General features: G+C 38.1%; 3 protein-coding genes and 1 pseudogene across 3 annotated transcripts; 1 reads left to right on the top strand and 3 right to left on the bottom strand.

Annotated features, from left to right (window-relative positions):
- Window positions 1-774: 774 nt before the first annotated feature.
- On the bottom strand, window positions 775-3464 carry LOC121750906 (probable carboxylesterase 11). The gene is made up of 2 exons (XM_042145569.1): window positions 2335-3464; window positions 775-1632 (listed from the first exon to the last, which is right to left on the bottom strand). The coding sequence occupies exons 1-2, from the start codon at window positions 3186-3188 to the stop codon at window positions 1092-1094; spliced, it is 1395 nt and encodes a 464-aa protein (XP_042001503.1). The 5' UTR covers window positions 3189-3464; the 3' UTR covers window positions 775-1091.
- A 1260-nt stretch (window positions 3465-4724) lies between these two features.
- LOC121750896 (serine/threonine protein phosphatase 2A 57 kDa regulatory subunit B' theta isoform-like) lies at window positions 4725-9803 on the bottom strand. Its single transcript, XM_042145550.1, has 3 exons — window positions 9325-9803; window positions 7588-9001; window positions 4725-5357 (listed from the first exon to the last, which is right to left on the bottom strand). The coding sequence occupies exons 2-3, from the start codon at window positions 8791-8793 to the stop codon at window positions 4998-5000; spliced, it is 1566 nt and encodes a 521-aa protein (XP_042001484.1). The 5' UTR covers window positions 8794-9001; window positions 9325-9803; the 3' UTR covers window positions 4725-4997.
- A 6230-nt stretch (window positions 9804-16033) lies between these two features.
- On the top strand, window positions 16034-17807 carry LOC121752558 (annotated as a pseudogene).
- Window positions 17808-18638: 831 nt separating this feature from the next.
- On the bottom strand, window positions 18639-20738 carry LOC121750959 (prohibitin-3, mitochondrial-like). Its single transcript, XM_042145657.1, has 3 exons — window positions 20392-20738; window positions 19476-20066; window positions 18639-18912 (listed from the first exon to the last, which is right to left on the bottom strand). The coding sequence occupies exons 1-2, from the start codon at window positions 20645-20647 to the stop codon at window positions 19483-19485; spliced, it is 840 nt and encodes a 279-aa protein (XP_042001591.1). The 5' UTR covers window positions 20648-20738; the 3' UTR covers window positions 18639-18912; window positions 19476-19482.
- Between the last annotated feature and the right edge of the window lie 2419 nt (window positions 20739-23157).

Raw genomic sequence — 23157 nt, 5'->3', positions numbered from 1 at the left:
CCTAATAAAATATATCCATTTTTTTCACACTTTTAATTTTTTTTTCCATCATTTTTACCCCAAAATTCATACTTTCATCTATAAATACTCTCATTTCAAACACAAAAAATGACACTATACTAAACAACTCTCTCAATCTCAATTTTTAAGATTTTAATTATGTAATTTTTAATTTTTAGGAGTTTAATTATGTATTTTTTATTTTTAGTATTTTAATTATGTAATTTTTAATTTTTAGGATTTTAATTATGTCTTTTTTATTTTATTTGTAATTTGTATTATTTATTGTGGTTTTTTAATGAATTTTAATATTATGGAAATGTTTTTGTTTAATTGAATTTAAAATTAATTGTGCTCGTCCTTGCGGAAGAGCACAGCTGTGAGTGTTGTGCTCTTGCCAGAGACCAGGCAGAAAAAGTGGGGCCGGGCCCACAACCGTGCCGCTGGCAAGAGCACGGTTGTGGATGCTCTTAGTGTCTGAAAAACAGGTTGTCTGAATTGAGAAAAATAGCCTACCAGACATGCTTTACTCAATTAGCCTTGGTTGTTAATTGTTATTCTCTTCATCTCTGTTATGACATTTTCACGTCTGTCTGAATCTCCTTCTCCGAGCGCCCCCTCCCTCAATTCTATGGATCTACACTTGATGAATAACATATCATCATCTATGGAGACACACACATTCTGTTCTACGTTCTCTAATCAGAAAACTTTCTGCAGCTCATTACTATTTCGTTACACGAATTAGACAACGACGACAAAAAAACTCAGCAGTTGTGAAAAAAGGTCATATTCATTGCATTCAAGGATGCTACACAACTCATCAATTTTGACTAATTTTATACCTATTGTACATAATAAAAGAATAAGACAACATACAAAATTCATTGACAAGTTGCAGCTTTTAAACTCAGCTAGATTCTGATCTCAGATAAGAAACAAGGAAAAAGTGAAATGAAATCACCAACCAACTAGCTTGGTCATGTCATCTTGGAGAGCCATATACAAATAAAGATTGTACAAACTCCAACAACAGATGCTCACCAATCACCTCGGTCATGGAAGATTGGTGCTGAAGCCATTGCAAGGATTCAATAAGAGAACTCGTGACCACGCAACGAGATAAACTTCTTGACCCAGATGGCAATGTCCTCCGCGCAGGCCTGAGCTTGAGGAGTCTTAAGAAGCATATCAAGTGTAGCAAATTCATGAACTGCATCCTTGTACTCGAGAACAGGAGCATCAACATTCACCTTCCGAAGCTCTTCTGAGTAAGCAATCGCTCGATCCCTCATCCAGTCTTGTTCGGCCACCACAGTCAAGGTTGGAGGCATCCGCTTCAGAGGAGGTCCTCCTCGACCAGAGACTAGCGGGTTGGCAGCAGGGTGGTCCAGGCTGAACTCCTCTTCTGGCAAGAAGAGTTTCCATGCAAGTATGCACATTGCTTTGTCATAGAAGTAGGAGTTTGACAGTTTTATCTCGGAGTGTGTTGGTACACTTCCGATAAAAAAGGGATACATCAAAACCTGGGCTACCACCTTTACTGGGTCCAAAAGCTTACCGGCTTCTATAGCTTTCCTTGCCACATAGTCAGAAATATTTGCTCCACAACTCACTCCGAGAAGTACACATCTGCAACCATTTCACGTAAAAAAGTATTTCAACAAAGTTCCCTGTTGCTAAAAATGTACTCCTAGAAAACAAGTGCAGGCATCAACACTAACTTCTCATAATCAGACAACAAGTCAGCAAGGAAAGACAAGGAAAGGAGTATTGAAAATGTTGCTTCTGTATGAAAGAAAATGCAATGGAAACATCAAACACAACAGGATGAAGAACATGGAATATGACTTCAATATTAAGCAGATTCTAATGTTACTTATCACTTTCCATCTTTGCTAAATTACTGCTGAAGCCTGTATCCTTTCCAAGTAAAAATTCAGAAATCAGGAGCATGCTTTAGTTTATGTGATAAACTCAGATAGAATAAAACAAATTTGATAAGCACAAGCAATCACAGATCAGCGGATAAACACAGGAGCATGCTTGTAGGCATTTCTAGAGGTTCTCTGAGCACGATTAAGCATCATATCGCTGACTCATTCACATACCCTAACAATACAAACTTCGCTAACTTGTGACAATCAACAAAACAAGCTACTACTAAACAATCAGATCCCTTTTCACTTTGATTGAAGCTAAAGAATATATACTTGAAAAAGCAGGTAGCCAAATCAATCGGCATGGGAACCAATGAAGTCATAGATCCATTAACACATCGCTACACCAATAAAAGTCCACACCCAATGCTGCCAAACCAACATCAGAACTAACCTGGATGGATCTCCATGAGCAGCCAACCAGGGCTCCACCATGGAAGCTCCAAATGCATCGGCGACATGCCAATTACCCTCTGACCTCCTCAAATCGACCCCTGCTCCCTTTGAACTGCCCAACGACTTGGTACATTCCGCCAAATTCGCCTGCTTTGCAAGCCAGTGCAGCACTTTCAATCCATCCTCGAATGCAGATGGGTACTTATTCTCCGGAGCCAGCCTATAGCCCACAGCCAACACAATCACATCGCACAATCTAGCAATCCGCCTACAGAAGAAATCATTCGCCACCGAATCATTGCTCCCACTAACAAAACCCCCACCGTGAAACTGCAGCATCACCGGCAACCGCCGACTGCCTCTCCCAGCAGGATTATACCCTCTGTAGGTTCCATTTTCAGATTTCAAATTCGCATCATCAACACTAAATCCATAACTACTTCTTCGAAGACTGCTATCAACATTCTTCACAATCACAGCATTGCTGCCGGAAACAACACTATTATCCAACGATCCGTGACTATATCGACGAGTAAGTGACCGATTTTGATCTAATAAGGGACCACCAGATTTCGATTTCGAGTCAGGGAAATTAAGGCAGGTTTCAGGAAGAAAAACACGAACAGATACCGAAGTCACGGGATCGATATGAACATCCTTGGTCGCGACGCCATCGGTGAACAAAGGATTGGCAGCCGCCGCTGACTCCTCCGACGGCCGTGACGTCACCCCAAAGGTACCGCCGGTGCCACCGACAGCATCGTTTTCCGGAGCCTGCAATCGGCTCTGCAAGCGATGCTTGAGCATGAATTTGAAGAATACGCTATACAGTTTCACACCAATACTTGGCATTTCCCGAGAAAGTAGCGAACTATTAAACGGAGTATATCTGTATATTATAGCACAGAATTTCGAAATTTCGTGATTAGTTCTTCTTCTCCTCAGCTCATCCAGACAGAAATCCAACTAATCGAACGTCGCCGTCCTAGAATCAGAGCAACTGAATTTCACATCAGGATCGATTTAGGTTTTCGCGATAAATCTCCCAAACTCTGTTTTTGAATCGCATAGAGATGGAGAGAGAGGGATGTATCAAAAAAAAAGTGTAGATTGAGATGCAGGTCTGTCCTTTTTTAATTTTATTTTCTTATTCGTAGTATTTGAGATTTTGAGAATTTAAATAATGTGTCGTGCCACGTAGACCGCATTTGGTGTTCCTTTTTTCTGCTTTTGATGGTTGTACTCAAGGAGACGGTCTACGAAAAGTCATGACGTACAACTCAAGTATGCGTGAGAGAGGCATGGGGTTTATGAACTCTAGAAGCAGAGAATAGAAATGAGTTAGGTGGAGATGGCCATCTAGAAAATTAAGAAATTTCCAGTTCTATTAGTAGTATGATTTTTAGTGGTCTATTATTTTAATAATTATTTAGGGCTTTAATGCAAAATAATAAGTGAGGGTCCCCTGGTTGAACTATGTTTGTATTTATACCAGCTGGAACTTCGTTTTTTTGTATTTTAAATATAGTAAATAATCAGAAAATAATGGGGCCATTGTAACCGCATTCGTATTTCGTACTACATCCTTTTGAAGACAATTTTAATGCTAAATCTCGTCTTGAAGGAAAGCAAAATTCTTGTTTTGTTTTTCCAAATTCATTTGGAATTATCGCATTTACAGTGACTTAAATTGAATAAAGTGCCCATAAATATCTTAATAAATGAGATCCCAATAATAATTTATAAACACTGCATTACTTACTATAATAAAAAATTTTGAGTCATGTATCATGTAAAATGGGACGAATAAACTACTTAGGTGGTGTTCGATTTCCTTGATAAAATAATGTCAACATATAATCTAGGATTGAGTTGTGATATTATTTTAGTCATATGAAGTTAGCTATGACTAATTATCTTATAATTATTATCTAGAATTAAGTTGTAGGATTGAATCTCATTAACCAAACACACTACAAATTTAATCTCGGATACAATCTTGCAAACCAAACCCCCCTTAGTGAAGTCTAAGACAAATCAACATGCCTCTAGTATTAAATAAAGATGGCATCAATTTTCCTTGCGAATTCGGTAAAATTCACAACTTTGAATCATCACGCCGCCACCATTAGTGATTCTCCTTGTTCCTCAAATTTCGCAATCAATTCCTAGTCTTGTTCACACTATGATATCTCTCTTTATCTCTAGAGATGGCCTAAGGCAAAGAGCAGAATGAGATTAAAGGGAAGAAGCTGAATGAGTATCTCAAGCACCGGTCATCTATGGTACATACATATATATATATATATATATATATATATATATATAATTGAAGATGAGAGTAAATTTCCAGCAAATTTCTAATAGCTAATAGCTAATAGCTAAAGCTGAAGAAAAGGCCATTTGCCAGTAAATTTCCTCCATGAAGATTGTAAAACAACTTGGCCAACCACAATTCTATATGTACATTCACTATTTCTTGCAATCAAAACAAGGTCTCTGGCGTAACCTCATTATACTCCCTGCACGACCCGATTGGGTGAGGAAAACGTGAACCAATCAAGAAAATATGGGATTTCATTCCATCTCCATTGATCCCATTGTGGTCAGCAACACAAAATAGCAAGTCAGGATTAAAAAAAGCATAAGCCTCCTTTATCTTTAGCCAGATGACATCTTCGCACTAGACCTGGGAGAAACGAGCACTGGTTCGTTACTGGCAGCTTTCTTCACAGCTATTTCCTCCAGACGTCTCCATGTTGCTTCCCGCTTCCTCTTGTTTTCTTCTTCTTGCGCTTCGTCTTCTTGGAACTTGAGCAAACACTCCTCAAAGAGTTCAGGATCTGCATCTGAGAAGATTTTGCGGACATTCAGTGTCAAGCTCTGTACTGCCTGGTTCCAGTGGCCCCTTGCATTTCTCTCCAATGCAGGGAAGATGATTGGCAGGATAACTTTACGATTTTGTTTGATCAGGTTTTCGATGTGATCGTTGTTCCATAAGAAGAGAGCCCTTTCTGCCACCTGTAGTTCCAAGATTAACAAACACGATCAGAGAGCCGTAAATAATTAGCCTCATTAAATTCCTGAATAACAACGGTACTTAAGAGTTGGGAGTTGCATGACATGTGCTATTTATTTATTAAAAAACCTAGAATACAAAACTTTCATTCTTAAAAAGATAAAATATGAAAGGATATAAAATTTGAAGACTATAAGAGCTAAGAAAAAAGAAAGAAACAAAACCCCAGAAGTAAATCAGACATTTTGGAAGATTGCAAGTCTATTGCAGTTCTCCTGTTTCTCAGAATCAGGTAGAAAATCAGCTAAAAGATTTTTTCAACAAACTGAATCTATTGCCCATTTCTAATTCCTATATTTACTAATCCCTCTGTTCCAACATATTACTACTACAGTTTCCTTTTCCAGATGTCCCAAATGTAGAGTCATGATTCCATACTTAATAGCACTTTCCAATTCATTAATCTGATAAAGCATAGTTGTCATCAATCCTAGCTTTCACAACATTAATTGAAGAAGGGTAGACAAGAATTTTTTTCATAAACTTGACTTCCCCAGTAGAAGTCTTAAACTGGCCAAAAAAAATCAGCATGTACATATATTTTAAGGACAGAGTATATTATAAGAGTTTCGGATTGTCAGTATTAGAAATGGGTCACTCACCCCTTAAAAGGGCTTATAAGAGAGAGGGTTATCTATAATTATATAGATGAGCTAGGATCATCACCAAGTCGATGTGGGACAAGATTTAAGAGTTTTTAACAGTCAGCCTATACAAGAATGTTATCCCAGTGTACTACAAATAAAAATGATTATGCTAGTTTAAACCTAGCAGCAGCACCAAAAAATACCAAGAATACATAGCTGCAACATTGACCTGGCACTAAGAATGATAGAAAAGTGGGGTTGGTTGACTAGTCTAGTTCCACAATACATAATATCTCTTCAAAGTAATGACATAATATGGACTCAATTAGCAATGTTATTAAGATTCAGTAAAAACTCAAGGGTTGAGTTAATTTGATCTGGTAATGCAATCTTTTTTACCGCTCCTGCTCCTTGCAGATTACAAAACTACATATACCTTTCACATCTTCACTTGTATAAGTGGAGAAAATTTATATTTTTCTAATCAATCTTTGAAGAACAGAAGCAAAAGACATTATCACTATCACAAATCCCATCCACACCTCCACCACCCAACAAAATAAGAAAAACAAGAAAGCCAAGCAGTAAGAATTATGCTACCAAACACCGAATGCAGTGAATCCTAGTCAATTCAAGCACATGCATACCTAGAACCTACAAAAGGGTATAAGAAAAAGTACAAAACTTTTTTAAATTTCAAGTTAATTAGAAGAAAGCAATAAGCATATAATCGGTTTGAACCTACATATGGTGTCCATCAACTTAATAAACAAAGCATTGATGTCAAAGCCAAATATTCTTTCCCTTTTGATCGTAAAACTGCAAGCATAATAAGTCCTGTAGCCAGTAGGATAGTGCAACAACCAAAGATGGCCAAAGAGAGAAATCCAGTTAATTTCATTTCGGTGTTAGAGAAATAGCATATACCACCATGTATTTCATGAGATTATTTTAGAGTACATGCCAAAAGCTGAACTTTTTTCTCAATCATACTGCAAGTACAAGCCTTGTGCCAAGAAAGATATTGCAACCAACAAATAAGTCAATATATGTTAAACTAGTTGTTTAATTGGACTCTGAAAGATATCCAGTATACAGCTGATAATAAAACCCCTCCCCCGTCCATTACTTCAATTCTAGAGAAAGTCCTTCCTACCATTGACTCACTAAATTACTCTATATTACCAATAAGACATGTTCTAACAAAATAGGTTTAGTCCACTATACTGAGAATTACTCTCACAGTCACACTCTCTACACAGTCTATACTCGGCAAGAAAGGCAATTTGGAAAAAACAGAACAAGCCTTTGATCCAGCTCCATCTAAACTGGTAAGTGGGCATTGAGAAAAAAGACACATAGAATAATAGAAACTGCAGAAAACTAAAAGCAATAGTAGTAATTAGTAGTGAATATGTACTGCAGAATTGCCAAAATATGAAGGTTACCTATGTAATCAGATATATGAACCAAGAAAATTCAAAAGGATTAAGTTAAAATGGTGGGCAGCTAGTGTCATAACAAGTTGAAAGAACACTAATTTGACTGTAAAAATAGAAATTGAATCCTTTTTCACGAGGACAACCTGAAAATGTGAACTGCTCAGGCAACGAGCAATCTTGCGGAAGAGAGGAACCATACAGCGCTGAAACTCTGGAGGCTGAGTCGCTTCCAACACTTCCTCTAGCTCACCCAAGAACATTACCTCCTTTGAACTGTTAGTGATTGGCCAATACTTCAGTAATCCTCTTATGACAGTATCAGCAAGTTTGCAGTCCTTCTCCACGAATTGTGTTATGCAGTAAGATAGCTGCTGATGGTACATGGGGATGCACTTCGGTTTGTGAAGAGGAATGAGTGCCCGAACAAGGAAAAGCTTGTGCTCTTCTTTCAAAGGCAATGCAAAACCATTTATAATGCTACCCAGAATTTCCAACAGCTCAGCAATCCCATTATGCTTTTCTGTTTCAAATATGAAGTGGTAGAATATATTATTGATAGCTTTTCTGATGAAGGGGCGATGAACCATGAACTTTCCATATATCCGATGTAGCACAGTCTTTAAATAGTCCCTTTCTCTAGGATCTTCTGAGTCAAAGAGATCTAATAACCTCAGAACAAAAGAGTGATCAATGTAACGCTTTGCTAGCTTTGCATCTGTCTCTGGCGAAGCCACAAACCTCAGAAGAAATTCATATACAACTTGCAAATGAGGCCATGCCGGATCCATCAAGGGCTCCTCTTCTTCCAAATCAAAGGCTTCCAATATTTTGTTTTCACGAGGCTGTGTGGAAAGCGTCCGGAATAAATTTGTGGATACCATTTTTACCATTTCTTGCATGGCAGATTCTGTGAATTTCTGATTTGCTGAAGCGATATAGTCAACGAGCTCAACTAATGTCTGCCGCTTGATCTCTTTTTCTTTCAAATTCTTTGTGGGGTCAGTGAAGTCAAATATAACACAACACATATGCACCTTTTTTATAAACAAGCTTTGCTTCTCAGAATTTGGGACATCTTTGAAGCTAGGCAAAGCTTCATACGGAACATATCCTGCATTTCCATTGACCTTAGTACTTACTGAGTTATTTCCGTAATTTGCAACTGAATTTGAAGATGAATTCATCCCAGAAACAGCTGCAGGATTAGAACTGCCTGACAGGACACCTGTGGCATAAGCATTTTTTGAAGTAGCTGAAGCGTTCGAAGTGTATGTAGAGGATCCTCCATCGCGATTATCCACTAACTTGCTATGTTTCCGTGGAAGCTTGTTAAGAATATTCTTTATCATCACTAAGTGCAAAACGGTCACAATATTCCTCAAGTGTACGAAACTCCCGCGAACGAACAAGCAAATGCTTCACAACTGGAGGCACATCATAAGTGGTAATGGAAGTAAAGGAACAGTAGCAAAACAATCATCAGACCGATTCTACTAGCTACATATAAATCCGGACTCCCCAATGTGCAAACACTCTTTCCAGCGATGGAATTGTCATCTGTAAAAGGAAAAAATGAGATTAAAACAAGAATAAGCCCAAAATCACAGATTTTATTTTCATCAAGCTAAATACGAAACTAAAATTCCCTATTTTCTTTCCAAAAGAAAGGTAAACTAGTGTGAAGTCCACCCTTCTAAACAACTGAAGACCACTTTCTTCCCGAGCATAATTATGCATGATCATAACCTAGATGTGGAAATCAACCTTAAACCAATATTATTTATTAAAATTAACACAAAACGATCAAGATAAGATGCCTAATCACAACAAAAATTCACAAAAAGTAGTACTACTAAAAAAAGCCCAGTTCATGAACTAACCTCGTCTTCAATCTTTCTCCTTATTTCACAAAATTCCCTACTATCGAGCACAGATCAGCACGTTTCAAGATCTGGGCCGCGATATAAAATAACCATTTAAACCTCATTCATCAACAATCGCTCACCAAAAAACATCAAAAGAGGCAACTCTATTGCTGTACAGCTACGCACAAGCATAAAAACTAGAGAACTGTACATGTACAGCAAGTACGGAAGCAGAGAGCGCACGAATCATGGGCCATTGATGTAAAAATTGAGGTAAAGAGCTTGTTTGAATTTGTGATGCAGAAAAGGGCCGTGGAGATTGAAAGCAAAACTCTAGAAATAGGCCCCGTAACCGTAAGTGAGATAAACTAGAGAGAGAAAGCGAAATGTGTGTGAATTGGGATGGGGGTTGAGGTTGAGAGGGATAAAATGAAAATTAAGGAAATAATTTTTTGGGTTTGCTGTTCTTGTTGATGATGGGCTGTGGAGCTGTACTCGTGTGCTGTTTCTGGTTTTGCTGAAATTATTGGTTTTCTCTTTTTTTTTTTGAAGTTTGAACTATTTTCCTTTTCTTTTTCGAAAAATAATTTTGGAAAATATCAACGTGCAAAGACCAATCTTCTTCATTAATTATTATCACATGGATTTTCTTTCCTCCAATATTAATGGTTTTTCATCTCCAATTTGCCTTTTTTTAAGAAAAAAAATCTATAAATTGAAATGGAATTAATGTTATTAATTGAGATCAGATATATTTGTGAACGTGCGATGGGTTAAATGTATTTATAGTATATTAGATAAAATGGTACTACTTTATTGATCCAATTTGTAAATTCAGTATAATTTTATAAAAAAATTATTGTTTGAGATCATGATTCATGAAATCAAAGTCTAGAGTGTATACGTGTATTGTGTCGACGTCCAATTTTCGACGACAACAAATTTTGTCTTTAGGTTGGCAAAAAGTTTGGGATAAATTTAATTTTAAAATGAAGATTTAATACTTTTCCTATATTTAACAAATGGATTATGGATGGAATGTATGATCGATATATAATTTTGTGTTTTTTCTACTGCGAAGTAGTCCTTTCCTTGTATCCATTTGATTTGAATGCGTGACGCAACATCAAAAACCAATCTTAAAAACTCAATAGTACAATTCATCGTTGAACACTTCTTATCAAACAATAGTTGCTTCATGCAGCCGAAATGATAATTACATAATGAGGTGAATTTCCAATTAAAAAAAAGATGAATAAATAAAGTGAATTTGTTAGTGCATATGTAAGTGTGGTTATCTTTATGAACAAGTCAAATATCTTTATCTTATCCCTCATTTCCGCTACTATTACAGACAGTTGATTCAAATGATTAAGCATTGAATTGCAGCGTAGTATTTAATTATTGCTAAAAAAGTTTAATGTGTTTAATTAGTGGCATAGATTCGTTTTTGTTTCATTGACAAAATAGGAACAAGTCAAAATTTAATTCATTTTGCACTTATGTCGCACTTGATCAAGATATTTTACACTTTTTTTTATTATCACATCAATAATATCCACCCGTGACCTAATGACTATTTCATACATTAATTCATAAGTATCTCAAAAAAATGAAACAATTGATCCAATAATTTAAAGTTATTCCATATCCAAAGACAAAAATATGGAATAACTTCTACTAATAATATTACATAAACAAAATGCATAAAAAATTATGTGTCAATTTAAGCTTCGATTCAAACGACCAAGCTTCATAAATCTTGTATCCACAAATACATCCATGTACAATTGAACCATGTAACTTTATGCATGCACATTTATGATTTAAATGTACATAAAAATAAATTGCGCAGCGTAGTTCATCAAGTGTCGCACCCTATCGAAAGAAGCGAGCAAAAAATAAAGAGGATCGGTAGCTATATTTGGACCCGACCTTGACCACCAAGTACAAAATCTAGATTTCCTCATAGATATGGCAAATCCAATGACACAAATGAAATTGGAGGCTCCAAGTTATAATCTGATTGATCCCTCCATAAATGCCTGCCAACAAATATCAATCACACAAATTTATTAGTCAGAACCAACTCCCTGACATGCTGGTAACCTTGGTGAAGATAAAATATGAATGGATCATGTTTAGAGGCCAGTGGCAACTGCTTCCATGCAATTGTAATGTAATCTATTACAAATATCTGTGATAAACAGAGAACAAGAGTTTATACAATTCTGAACCATGTGCAGATTTTGTGATTTGCTTGCAAAGCAATCATTTTCCAAGGCTTATATCATTTGATGGGAGCATTGATCCGAGGCTTACCTATGGCTATGATGTCATGTTGAGGAAGATAGATAATAGTAAGCTCTTTACGAAATGCACATGTTTATCTTTGTTATAATGACAATGAAGCGTAGGTCATCTAAGTAATCACGGGTAGATGATAAATTATTATTGATCATCTTTAAAAATATTTTTTGTTATAATAGTAGTAATTGTGTTGTTTATATTTCGCAGTCTTTTCTGTTTTACCAATAAGCAGGCCCAGCCCAGCCCAGTCCAGCCCAACTCTTCGCGGGCTTTGTATAATTTATATAAAATTAGATAATTTTCTCTTGACCCACGTACTTTGGTGCATCTGTCTTTATTAAATGGGAGCAATGATACTTTGAAAGAAAACAAATTATGAATTGGTGAACCATAATTAATCATTAAATGAATGGACGCTGAATCCAACTGTACATAATTTTTTTGTCTATTCACAAATTTTTTATTTTTTTATTTCCAAATTAATGGACGGTGAATCCTAAATCCTAAGAGCATCCACTACGCGTCCTAAGCGCGGCTCGCGTTCCATCCCAGAGGGACGGTTCTGCCGCGGGACGCGTTGCAACATTCGTCCCGTCCCGTAGCCCGTATCCGCGAGACAAGGGAGCCGCCGGCCCGTCACGCGCCCGGGCGACATGTCGCGCCCCCGATGCATGCGTGACGCCCACTCGCTTGCCCGCGAGTGGGCGTCGTCACGGATGACGCAATAATTCATTTTTTTAAAAAAAATTGAATTTTAACAAAAAAAATTTATTTTTCAAAGGGTAATGTTACCGTTAATTTTTTATTTTCTTTTTATTTATTTATTTTTATTTATTTACTCTATAAATAATCCTATTTCATACTCATTTCACACACAAACACACATCTATTCCTCTCAAATCCTCTCTATAACCACTCCAATTTCATCTTAAATCAACTCAAACAAATGGATCCTTTTGAGCAAATGCGTCAACTAATGGAACAATCACTTGAAGAAGATCGACGCCGAGAGGCGGAGGAAGCCGCTCCGCCTCCACGACGCTCCCGGACATACATCCATCGCAACCGGGGAGAAGCCGCCGCAAGGTTAGTACACGACTACTTCTGCGATAACCCGATTTGGGGAGAAACCTACTTCCGTCGTCGTTTCCGCATGAGTAAACCGATATTTCTCCACATCGCGAATACTTTGGCTGCCCGGGAAGAGTTCTTTCGAGAAGGGTTCTACTCGGTCGGGCGTCCCAGCCACACGACGCTGCAGAAATGTATTGCAGCAATCCGTCAGCTTGCGACTGGACAAACGACCGACATGTTTGACGAATACCTCCACATCGGAGATACCACTAGGCGCATGTGCTTGCTCAAATTCTGCAAAGGCGTCCGGGCAACCTTTACCGACGAATTTCTCCGGAGGGCAAGCACGACCGATTGTCAGTTCCTCCTCGACATGCACGAACAAGTGCACGGATTCCCCGGGATGCTTGGCAGTGTCGATTGCATGCACTGGCAATGGAAGAATTGCCCGGTGGCTTGGAGGGGGTCCTACACGAGCGGCCACAAAGGCACCCACCCAACCGTTGTACTCGAGGCCGTTGCCGACTACCGGCTTTGGATCTGGCACGCGTACTTCGGGATCCCTGGCTCGAACAACGACATAAACGTGCTCCACCAGTCCGACCTCTTTACCAAAGTTTTGGATGGTAAAGCGCCGGCCATCAACTTCGTCGCCAACAACCGGCTATATAAAATGGGGTACTATCTCGCCGACGGCATCTACCCGAAGTGGCCGACCTTCGTGAAGACGTGCAACAGGCCTGCGAACCCAAAGCAGACTCTTTTTGCGCAGAAGCAGGAGGCTGTTCGCAAGGATGTGGAGAGTGCGTTCGGGGTTCTCCAAACGCGCTTCAACATCATCAAAGCCTCGGCTCGTTCGTGGTTCATGGAGAGCATGGTCGACATCATGTATACGTGCATAATCTTGCACAACATGATTGTCCAAGACGAAGGACCCGATGCGGGAAATTGGTTTGACCCCGAATCCCCCGGAAGCTCAACCGCAAGTAGTCCGCCGCGAAGTGGAGCGCATCCGTCTATACAAGAACGGTTGTCTATTCGGGCAAGGACACGCGACTCTAGCGCCCACGCCCAACTCCAAGAGGATCTAATTAAGCACATTTGGAAAAACTTTGGCGGAGAAAATTAAATTATGTGATTTTTATTTTTTTAGGATTTTAATTATGTCCATTTTCTATTTTTTTGAATTTTAATGTTGTTTTAATTTTAATAAAGCGTGTTTGTTTTAATTGAATTGGGTTGGGAAAAAAATAAAAAATGAAATTGAATGAATAGTAATTTAAGGGACGGAATAAGAGACGGTTAAGGAACGGAGCGTTGCAGGTTCCGTCCCTTAGTTAAGGGATGGAGGAATAAAGTACAGTGGGGCCCTCAAATAGTAGTTTAAGGGACGGTGGGGGGACAACGTAGTGGATGCTCTAATATGCTAATAACTCGGTTCATGATTTTTTTTTCATTTTAGTTTATTCAGTAAGTTTAGTCCTATCTATTTATGTTAAATATCTCTATTTAATAAGTGGATCTCATATTTTACTAAAAATTATCAAATATTTTTTTATTTATTTATCTTATTTTACAAGGTTGCATTAAAACTCATGTCATCTATTATCAAAATTATTTTTCATGGTCGGAGATAATATAATTTTAAATATATTTCAAAATATAAGTGGTACGAGTACAATATAGATAAAGTTTTGGAGTACAAGCACTTGAATAGTAAATTATTAAATCATGATATATACTCAATTTTGTTAATAATAAAGGTAAAACAATAGCAAAACGTGTAAAAGTATAAAAGATGAGATTAAGTGACCCATTTTATGTTTTGGTGGTTCGCTCACTTCAATTTTTAATTGTCTTCTTTAGTTTCTTCAGTGTAGCGATTGTATTGTAGTATTCCATGTCGTAGCAATTTTCTTTTCAATACAAGTTAGAGTTTTGATAGTTATTTTAAAATATATTTTTAGATGCAACTTGTTAAAAAGTACTAAAGGTTAAGCTTTGACTAGCTTATATAAAAGAACACATTTGTATATGAGTTAATATATGTAAGTGTGATTAATTGTGTTGGAGTGACAAGGCAAGGAATCAAAGTTATTTTAATTTTGTTGGAGATACTCTTAATAGTAAATATTTTTTTAGGGAGGATCTCATTTCCATTAGCAATATCAACTATTTTTTTCTATCTCTATTTTATTTTATTAATTTTATATTAAAATTCATAATAATTAAGTCCTACCCACTTCAATTTAGAAGTTTCTACTTATTAGACCAGTAATCGAATCTTAAATTTCCACATGAATATTCAAATTGAGGAAACCAAATCTGTACCTATATGTGATGTGAATTTGATAGTGAGTGAGAGCTCCCTTACCATCACCTACCAACCTACAGGTCTAAGAGCATCCACAATGGGCACCCTAAAGTCCGCCCTAAAGGGCGCCCTATGCTCCGCCACATCATCATTCTATCCTCTTATCCTTCCACCTGCAGTGAGACGCCCTAAAGTCCGCCCTATAGTTTTCACTACTATTTTATTAATTAATTTTTTATATTTTCAAATATGTCATGCAAAATTATAAATAAAAAAACACTACAATCTTACTTTACTAATTAAAAAAAAGTTACAAGAGTTAGAAATAAAAAACAAGTTCACTAAATCCTACATTACTAGTTCATTCCCAGCTTGCGGCGCAGATCATCGATCATCCACTTGAGGTATTCGGCTTTGCCCGGGTCCTCGCACTGCATGAGGGCGTGGTGCGTGTCCGACAACGTCCTCCGGTTGACGGCCGCCAACAACTCCGCGTAGGCATGTCTCGCAGCCGAAGTCGGGGTCGGGGCCAGGGCCGCGGCCTGTGAGGATGTCGCCTTCGCCTTGCCCTTGTTATTGGCAGCCTTGCTGCCAATGGGATGCCGGGAGGACATCAGTGTGCCGGAACTCTTATCCTCGTACATCGGCTGGTTGAGGTCCATCGGAGGTGCGCCGCTGTCGCTGCTCGTATAATCACCGGCGGCGGTGTTCTTAGTCCTCTTCGCCGCAGCCGATAGGGGCAGAATCTCTCATTGGAACTTCTGCTTGTCCTTCAAGAGGAGCCAGGAGTTGTAATGCTTGAAATCGCCGTACAATGAAATGTACGACGCAAGCGCTCTATCGCGCACATCCGTCAAACTCTCGCCGCTGCCCTGCTCCCTCAAGCACTTCTCGTACTCCGACGAGAACAAATTGACCGGCTTCTTTACCTGATCAAAGTGCTTGCGAAGCTGCTCCTATTGCGCTTGTAGGCGAACCATTTAATGCTTTGTGGTGAACCATTTAAATTTATAATATGCTTTCCACTTACCTGACATCACAATTTATAAAACTTGCAGGTTCTGTCTTGTTGCAATGGAGAAACCTGTTTCCTTGAAACCTGAGCATATTCGGGACGAGAAAGTGAAGGTAGGATAATAAATCCTAATTGATTGTATATTTTCCTTCTTGCAAGAACACTCAAAGTTGAAGATGAACTTTGACTTCTATTTTAAGTTCCTAGCTTCATTTTTGGCTTTTAATCTCACATGGAGCTACCTGCATATGATTGTTAGCTCGTCTCTCACTAATTATTTAGTTGGAGTTCAGGTTCTTCAATCAGTTCTTCCAATCAAAGATGAAGGGGTGGTGCTCGGACAATATGAAGGCTACAAGGATGATCCAACAGTTCCAGACGACTCAGATACTCCTACTTTTGCAACAGCGATTCTACATATACATAATGAAAGATGGGAAGGTAGCCACGAATAATAAAATTTGTGATTTTCTCTCTCTTTTCCTACATGAATGGATAAGTATACCTTGAAAATAGAATTTCTGATTAAATCATTTACTGACTTGCTGTAGGTGTGCCCTTTATACTCAAGACTGGAAAGGCTTTAAATTCAAGAAAAGCAGAAACAATTCAAGGATGTTCCTGGCGATATCTTTAGATGTATGTATTATATTATTTTTTTAATGTATGTGGTATATAATTCTTATGTTGTCATCTTCCTTGCAACTTTTACTTCTGCTATGTGTGACTGTAAGAAACTGGATAACATCAAACATGAATTTCCTCTCTGGGGGAACTACTGGTTGTTGTTTGCTTCATCCTAATAGCATTTAAGAAAATAAGTTGGTGATTATGAATACTCATCTATAGGAGCAATGGAATAGTGAAAACACGCAATTGTCCCATAAATTATAGTGAAAACACGGAATCCGTCCAGTGTCTCCGATCTGCAAATTCAATGGTATGAAAATTTGGAGGTTCAATGTTTCGATTCCAATAATCTAAGTCAAATTTTGTGTGCAGGTCAAAAGCAAGGAAGAAATGAATTTGTCATCCGTCTGCAACCTTCAGAGGCAATATACATGAAACTGACGGCAAGTTACATTCAATGATGTTAGTTTGCTGCAATTGGAGCTCTGATGATTCCCATCGTCTGAACTCTATTTTCTTCCTAATCATGCAGGTGAAGCAGCCTGGGCTGGAAATGTCAACTGCTCAGAGTGAACTCGACTTGTCATATATGCAACGCTACCAAGGGGTTGTCATACCTGAAGCCTATGAGGGTCTAATTCTTGACACGTATGCTTATCTGATCTATACATACATTTTCTCTAGTGTTTTTTTTGCTTCTTCATTCACGATAAATGCTATCTTTATATGCAGCATAAAAGGTGATCAGCAGCATTTTGTCCGCAGAGATGAGTTGAAGGTAAACACTAGACTTCTATTTCACAGCTTTTACTCGAACTTCTTGTATTAATATAACCGATGTACAGGCTGCTTGGGAGATTTTCACACCCCTTTTGCACCGGATTGATAAAAGGGGAGTTCAAATCCCTTCCGTACAAGCCTGGAAGCCGAGGCCCTGCAGAAGCAGATCAACTGTTGGAGAAAAGGTGGGTTACGTTCAAACTCACGGCTACATATGGATCCCTCCTACCTTGTAATCACCTTCTCAGGCTACTCGTCCTTCCATCTTAAGCATGTTATCTGGTACGAGGCAAAGACATAAGAAATATGTATGACGAGTTGAGTGTCAAATAATTTTATTTTTTAAGACAATAATAAAGAGGAAATCTTGATTTACGCTTGCTTGTGTTCTGAGAAGTTACTGTAGCTTCGAATGTGGAGTAATTTTCTATCTGGGGTTCTGCTTTTATAATGATGATATTCTCTACATCGGGTTCTATTTTTATTACGATTGTGAGCTCTAAAACATTGTTTCATTTTAATGTGCTAGTGTGAGTGTAGCTGTATAGGTGTGTATTATTAACAAAAACATTTGTCTAAAAAAGTTCATTATACTTATCTGACATTCAACAATTTAACCAATAAGTTTTGATCTAATTAACAATTCCAAGTCTTAGCATATCAACTTTCCAATTTGTTACAATCTTCAAATTCTTGTCGACCAAAACTTTCAAGTCATCGCTCAAGAAATCTAACTTTGGACTTCCTACAGTCAGATGAGAGAAACATTAGTGTCCAATATTTATCGACGATACTGAAATTTTGAGGGAGTTTGTGGAGAAGCTATTACCGTCAGAGGATGGTTGTGGAACTTTGTAATCCTCCGCAAGTATTTCATACCAAGCTTTAATTTCTTTAAGCAAGAGCTCGCATGATTTTTTTTAAGTTTAGGACAACAAAAAGTTTAGAGAAATTTTGATTTAAAAAATTAATCATAAATAAAAAAAAATTATAAAATAGGCAAAAAGGAAGAGGGAAAACTGGACGGCAATGAATTGCAATTTTGAACCGAGTTTGGGGAAGAGAGTATGCCCTCCATAAATGGGTTGGGATTCTCCAAAGAGCTAAAAAAGTGCATGCATACTGCTATTATTAATTATTCTGCAAATCTACGTTGAGTAAAACAACATAAAAAGGAAAAGGATAACATGAAGCAACCCCAAAGCATAAAAAGAAGCAGAAACCACATCTCATATTAAGCAGAAGATATGAATCATCATTAGTAACAAGCACTGAGATAAGTAGGTATAGTGAGTGCACCAGTTAATGAGGACAGACGATTCGAATTTCCAAGAATAGAGAAAAGGGGCACAGTTTTAGATTTATTATATCTCATCTGGATCCTTAACATTCTTACAACTCATCGCGGCATAAGAATCTGCAAATCGAAAGCTCAAATATCTCCCGAAGAAGCCAAAACAATGGAACCAAAGCCGGCAATCTTCAACACCATGCAACAAAGAGGAAATGGGAGAGGTCAATTAGAAAAGAAGTTATGGAGGCCAGTCTAGCATAATGAACATCAAAGATAAAATTTATTTATTTGATAACAAAAGCCCACAAGTGAACGTTATCTACATCTCAACCGTCATTAATTTCCACATAAACTGAAGGATCTTCACGTGTCTCAACAGGAATGTTTATATTGATACTATTATCAATGTAAGCATATTAAGATAAAACTTGAAGCATCAAATGCTTATTTTTCTGAGGAGCTATATGGCAATGAGACTCATTTGACAACTAACCAATCATGAATCCACTATATTCATACTTGTGCAATTCATATTTTATAGAGCTAACATGCAAGCCGACAAATCAAAAGGACAAAGGCAATTAAGTGAATTATGGACTCACAAAGTTGAACAAGTAACTTCAATGCATGTATCTCATCTAAAGGCATACGGAACATGTTACTCCGTTTCAAGCAAATCATTAATACACCCACTCTCAAAATCAATCGAACCAAAAATACTCATTAATGCTGACATCAATGAACCATACCTCATATCTAACGTGCAGGATTAACCCCAAGAAGCATGTTGTTGCTGCTAGGCAGATAAACCACATTCCCATTCCTTGACATGGACGCTGCATTTTCCTTGGCTGCCTCAATCTTCCTCAGCTCAATCAATCCCATCCCTGCAGCTTGAGTCGCATCAGAAATCAGCTTAGCGGACTCACTTTCACCCTCAGCCCTAATGATAGCAGCCCTCCTCTCCTGCTCTGCCTTCATGACCACAAACTTAGACCTCTCTGCCTCTTGTTGGGCTACTTGCTTCTGCTCCACAGCCTTTGAAAATTCCGCACCATACGATAAGTGTGTGATGGCAACATCATCCAAAACAATATTGAAATCCTTGGCCCTTCTGATCAAACTCTCTCTCACAAGAGCAGAAACATGGGGGCGCTCAGTCAGCAATTGGTCAGCATTGAATTGAGCAACAACAGCCTTCAGAACCTCATTGCCAATAGATGGCAGGACTTTCTCATCATACTCAAGCCCTAGGGTTTGGAAAATATCGGAAAGCTTATTCACCTCAGGGCGAGATAGCACACGCAGTGTCAGATTAACCATCTGCAAATCCTTTGTGCCTAATATTTTGAGGAAAAAACTTTTCAGCCATATAATTTCCATTATACAAGTCAAAATTCAACAAAATTATACAATAAAACGGATAAAAGAGCATGGAATCCAATTGTATGCCTTCATATTCACAGAAAAATCTAGTAACCGTCGAAATATATAGAGATGGTAAACCTAAGCTAAGAAATGAAATCGTATTACGGTAATAGAAAAATTAATGATCGTGGTACTATTTTATCAACTAATGTCATAGTCGGAAAGTAAGAAAAACTACGATCAAATATTAGAGGATCTGAACAGATAAAAAGCTAACTGAAATGAAAAATAAATTACCGGAAATAGAGGAGAAGGTGTGGGGGCGAGTGCGGATGTCGAAGATGAAGGGTTTCTGAAGCCAAGGGACCAAGAAGTGAGTTCCTTCGCCGACGGTATCAGACTTGACTCCTTGGAAACGGTCGAAGATCACGGCGCGTTGGCCACCGTCGACGGTGTAGAGACAGGAATTGACCGCGGCACCACCGATTCCAACGGCGAAGGCGGCGCGCGCTATGTTCGTCAGCACATTCGCGGCTTTCTGCGCGTTAGCCATATTGGAATTTGCAGAGGCGGTTGAGAAATGGAGATGGAGTGATCTAGAGAGAAGGGTTTACAGAGAGAAGTTGATTTCACTCCATTGTTTGTTAAACCCTAACATGTTCCCTCGGATACCATATGGGCCGAGCTTCGATCGGCCCAGCCCATTCAAATATTATGATAATAAAGTGGAGTAATATATTCTTATAGCTCAATGCACCTTGGATCAAAATGAAATAATACTCGTATATGATAATTATAAATAAATACACAAGCTTTCACCCAAACTTTTAATTAATTTAGCATTCAAATACACAAATTCAAATTATTTTAATTTTTTATACGATTGCCAAATCATATGCTTTGGAGTTAGAATATTTGGATCACGTACAAAACTAGAAGTTGTGGTAAATTGGTACATTTTCAGCTCACGTAAATTTAGTGAGAACAAATAGTGTTTCAATTAATTTTTTTAAATAGGGCAGAAAATATAAATGATATTCAATATTACGGTATTCACATGATTCCCTTAACAACGGCTGTGGGTGGGGTCGACCGACCTCACCATCGAGCCATGACCACGAGTACCACTGGAATCGGGTTTCCGAGACCCTCTCGACCTCATGGAAACTCGGATTCAACCCCACGATGGCTGGGCAGAACAAGGGCACAATGAGTTGCAAACTGCGGGAGGAGCTTCTGGAAGTCCGCGAGAAGAAGAAGTGTTGATTTCTGGGGATTACAAGAGATACAACATGGCGTAATACAACCCAAAAGAAAGAATACAAAAGGAGAAACTGAACTTAAAATTACAACGGAAAATCGAAACAACTAAATCGTGAATTAGCCGAGTCGAGGAGGCCTCTTCCCGCAAGACGAGATACGCCCCGGTAGTGCTCTCGGTTTGGCGTGTCGTCCCCAAAGGTAAAACGACTACGTCTCTGGTGAAGCAGCACCGCTATCAGCAGAGCTCTGGCGAACTGGATGGAGGAGAGGGCATAGCTTCGACAGAAAGACAATGCAGAGAAAGGGAGAGAGCTTATGAATGCAGAGAATGCTTGTTTTTGTGTAGCTAATGCAGTGGTATGGCTAGCCTATTTATAGGCCAAGCCACCATGCAGGGTCAACCAAGCCATTAAAGGCTCATCATGGCAAATTCGTAACCGTCGTCGGTTACAGGCGTGTGGCAGGAGTGTGCCTTTCGCGTGTGGAGCCAAGATCCAAGTCCAAGTCCAAGTCCAATTCCAAGTCCAAGATCGGGATCGGGATCGGGCCCGCGGCCGCGGCCGCGACCACGAGCACGGGCTCGGGCTCGGGCGGGCGGCGGCGACGCGCGCGTGTGGGCTCTTTCACCCATCTTGGTCCACTATAATTATTAAGTAACATAAAGTCACTTAATTTAAACACATTAAAATATGTGTCACTTCTCCTATGTGGGATAATTAACACTAGTTAATTACTCCCTAAGCTCAAACTCCAAGCTTTAATTAAAAGCTAATTATGCCCAACTTTAATCCACTATTTCTCACTCACCGGAAATCGGATTTGAGAAAGTGAATATACTACATTTATCTACGTAAAATGTAGATCGACGCTATATCATTTAATTTCACAAAATTAAATGTCTCGTCATATTTATTATTTGGTCAAAATTCATTGACCGGACATATTTAATGCATGATTTTTACAAGAAGAAGATGAAGAATTGGATTTTTGGAATTTTGTTGAACTTAGAAATACACCATAAGCTCTAAATTCAATACCATGCATGTTTAGTAGTAGATTTTTCCTTTTGGGCTGGGTCTTTACTCTTTCGCTGCTTTTAATTACTCCCAACCCCATGGATTGAATTTAGAATTAAGAGCTATCATTATTAATTAATATTTGAAGATTGAAGATTATGACCATTAATTTGTTAAATTGTAAACATGTATTTATTTCTTTTACCCTAATTTTGCCTACAAATAATACTCCCTCCGTCCCAGATAATTTATCTCAGTTTTCCATTTCGGTCTGTCCCACATAATTTATCTCATTTCACTTTTACTATTTTTTGTAGTGGACCTCATCTTCCACTAACTCATTCATAGTCTCATTTTATTATAAAACTAATAGTATATAAAAGTAGGACCCACATTCCACTAACTTTTTAAACTCACTTTTCATTATATTTCTTAAAACATGTGCCCGGTCAAAGTGTCCCAAATTATCTGGGACGGAGGGAATATTAATTGTAAATCCACATTCATATATCTATGCGTTCTAGACTTATTATGAATTTGATAATTGATATATTTGATAATCAAATTATATTTTTTTTTTGGTTGCGTTAGTTTTAAGTATTTACAGTATTAGTTTTGTTTGACTTTTTTCTTCTTTTTTTAATATTTGATATTTTTCCGACTTTTAGGGACAGGTATTTTGCTGAAAAAAAATCTTGGGTCTTCTAGTGCTAACGTTCAAGATATGGGATAGTCAATAGTTATTAACTATCACACACAATAGAAGACAATAGTACTTAAATTA

Source organism: Salvia splendens, chromosome 10 (genome assembly GCF_004379255.2).
Source record: "Salvia splendens isolate huo1 chromosome 10, SspV2, whole genome shotgun sequence".
NCBI classification, from domain to species: Eukaryota; Viridiplantae; Streptophyta; class Magnoliopsida; order Lamiales; family Lamiaceae; genus Salvia; species Salvia splendens.
The sequence above is the reverse complement of the archived record's forward strand: the minus strand, read 5'-3'. Positions and strand labels throughout refer to the sequence as shown.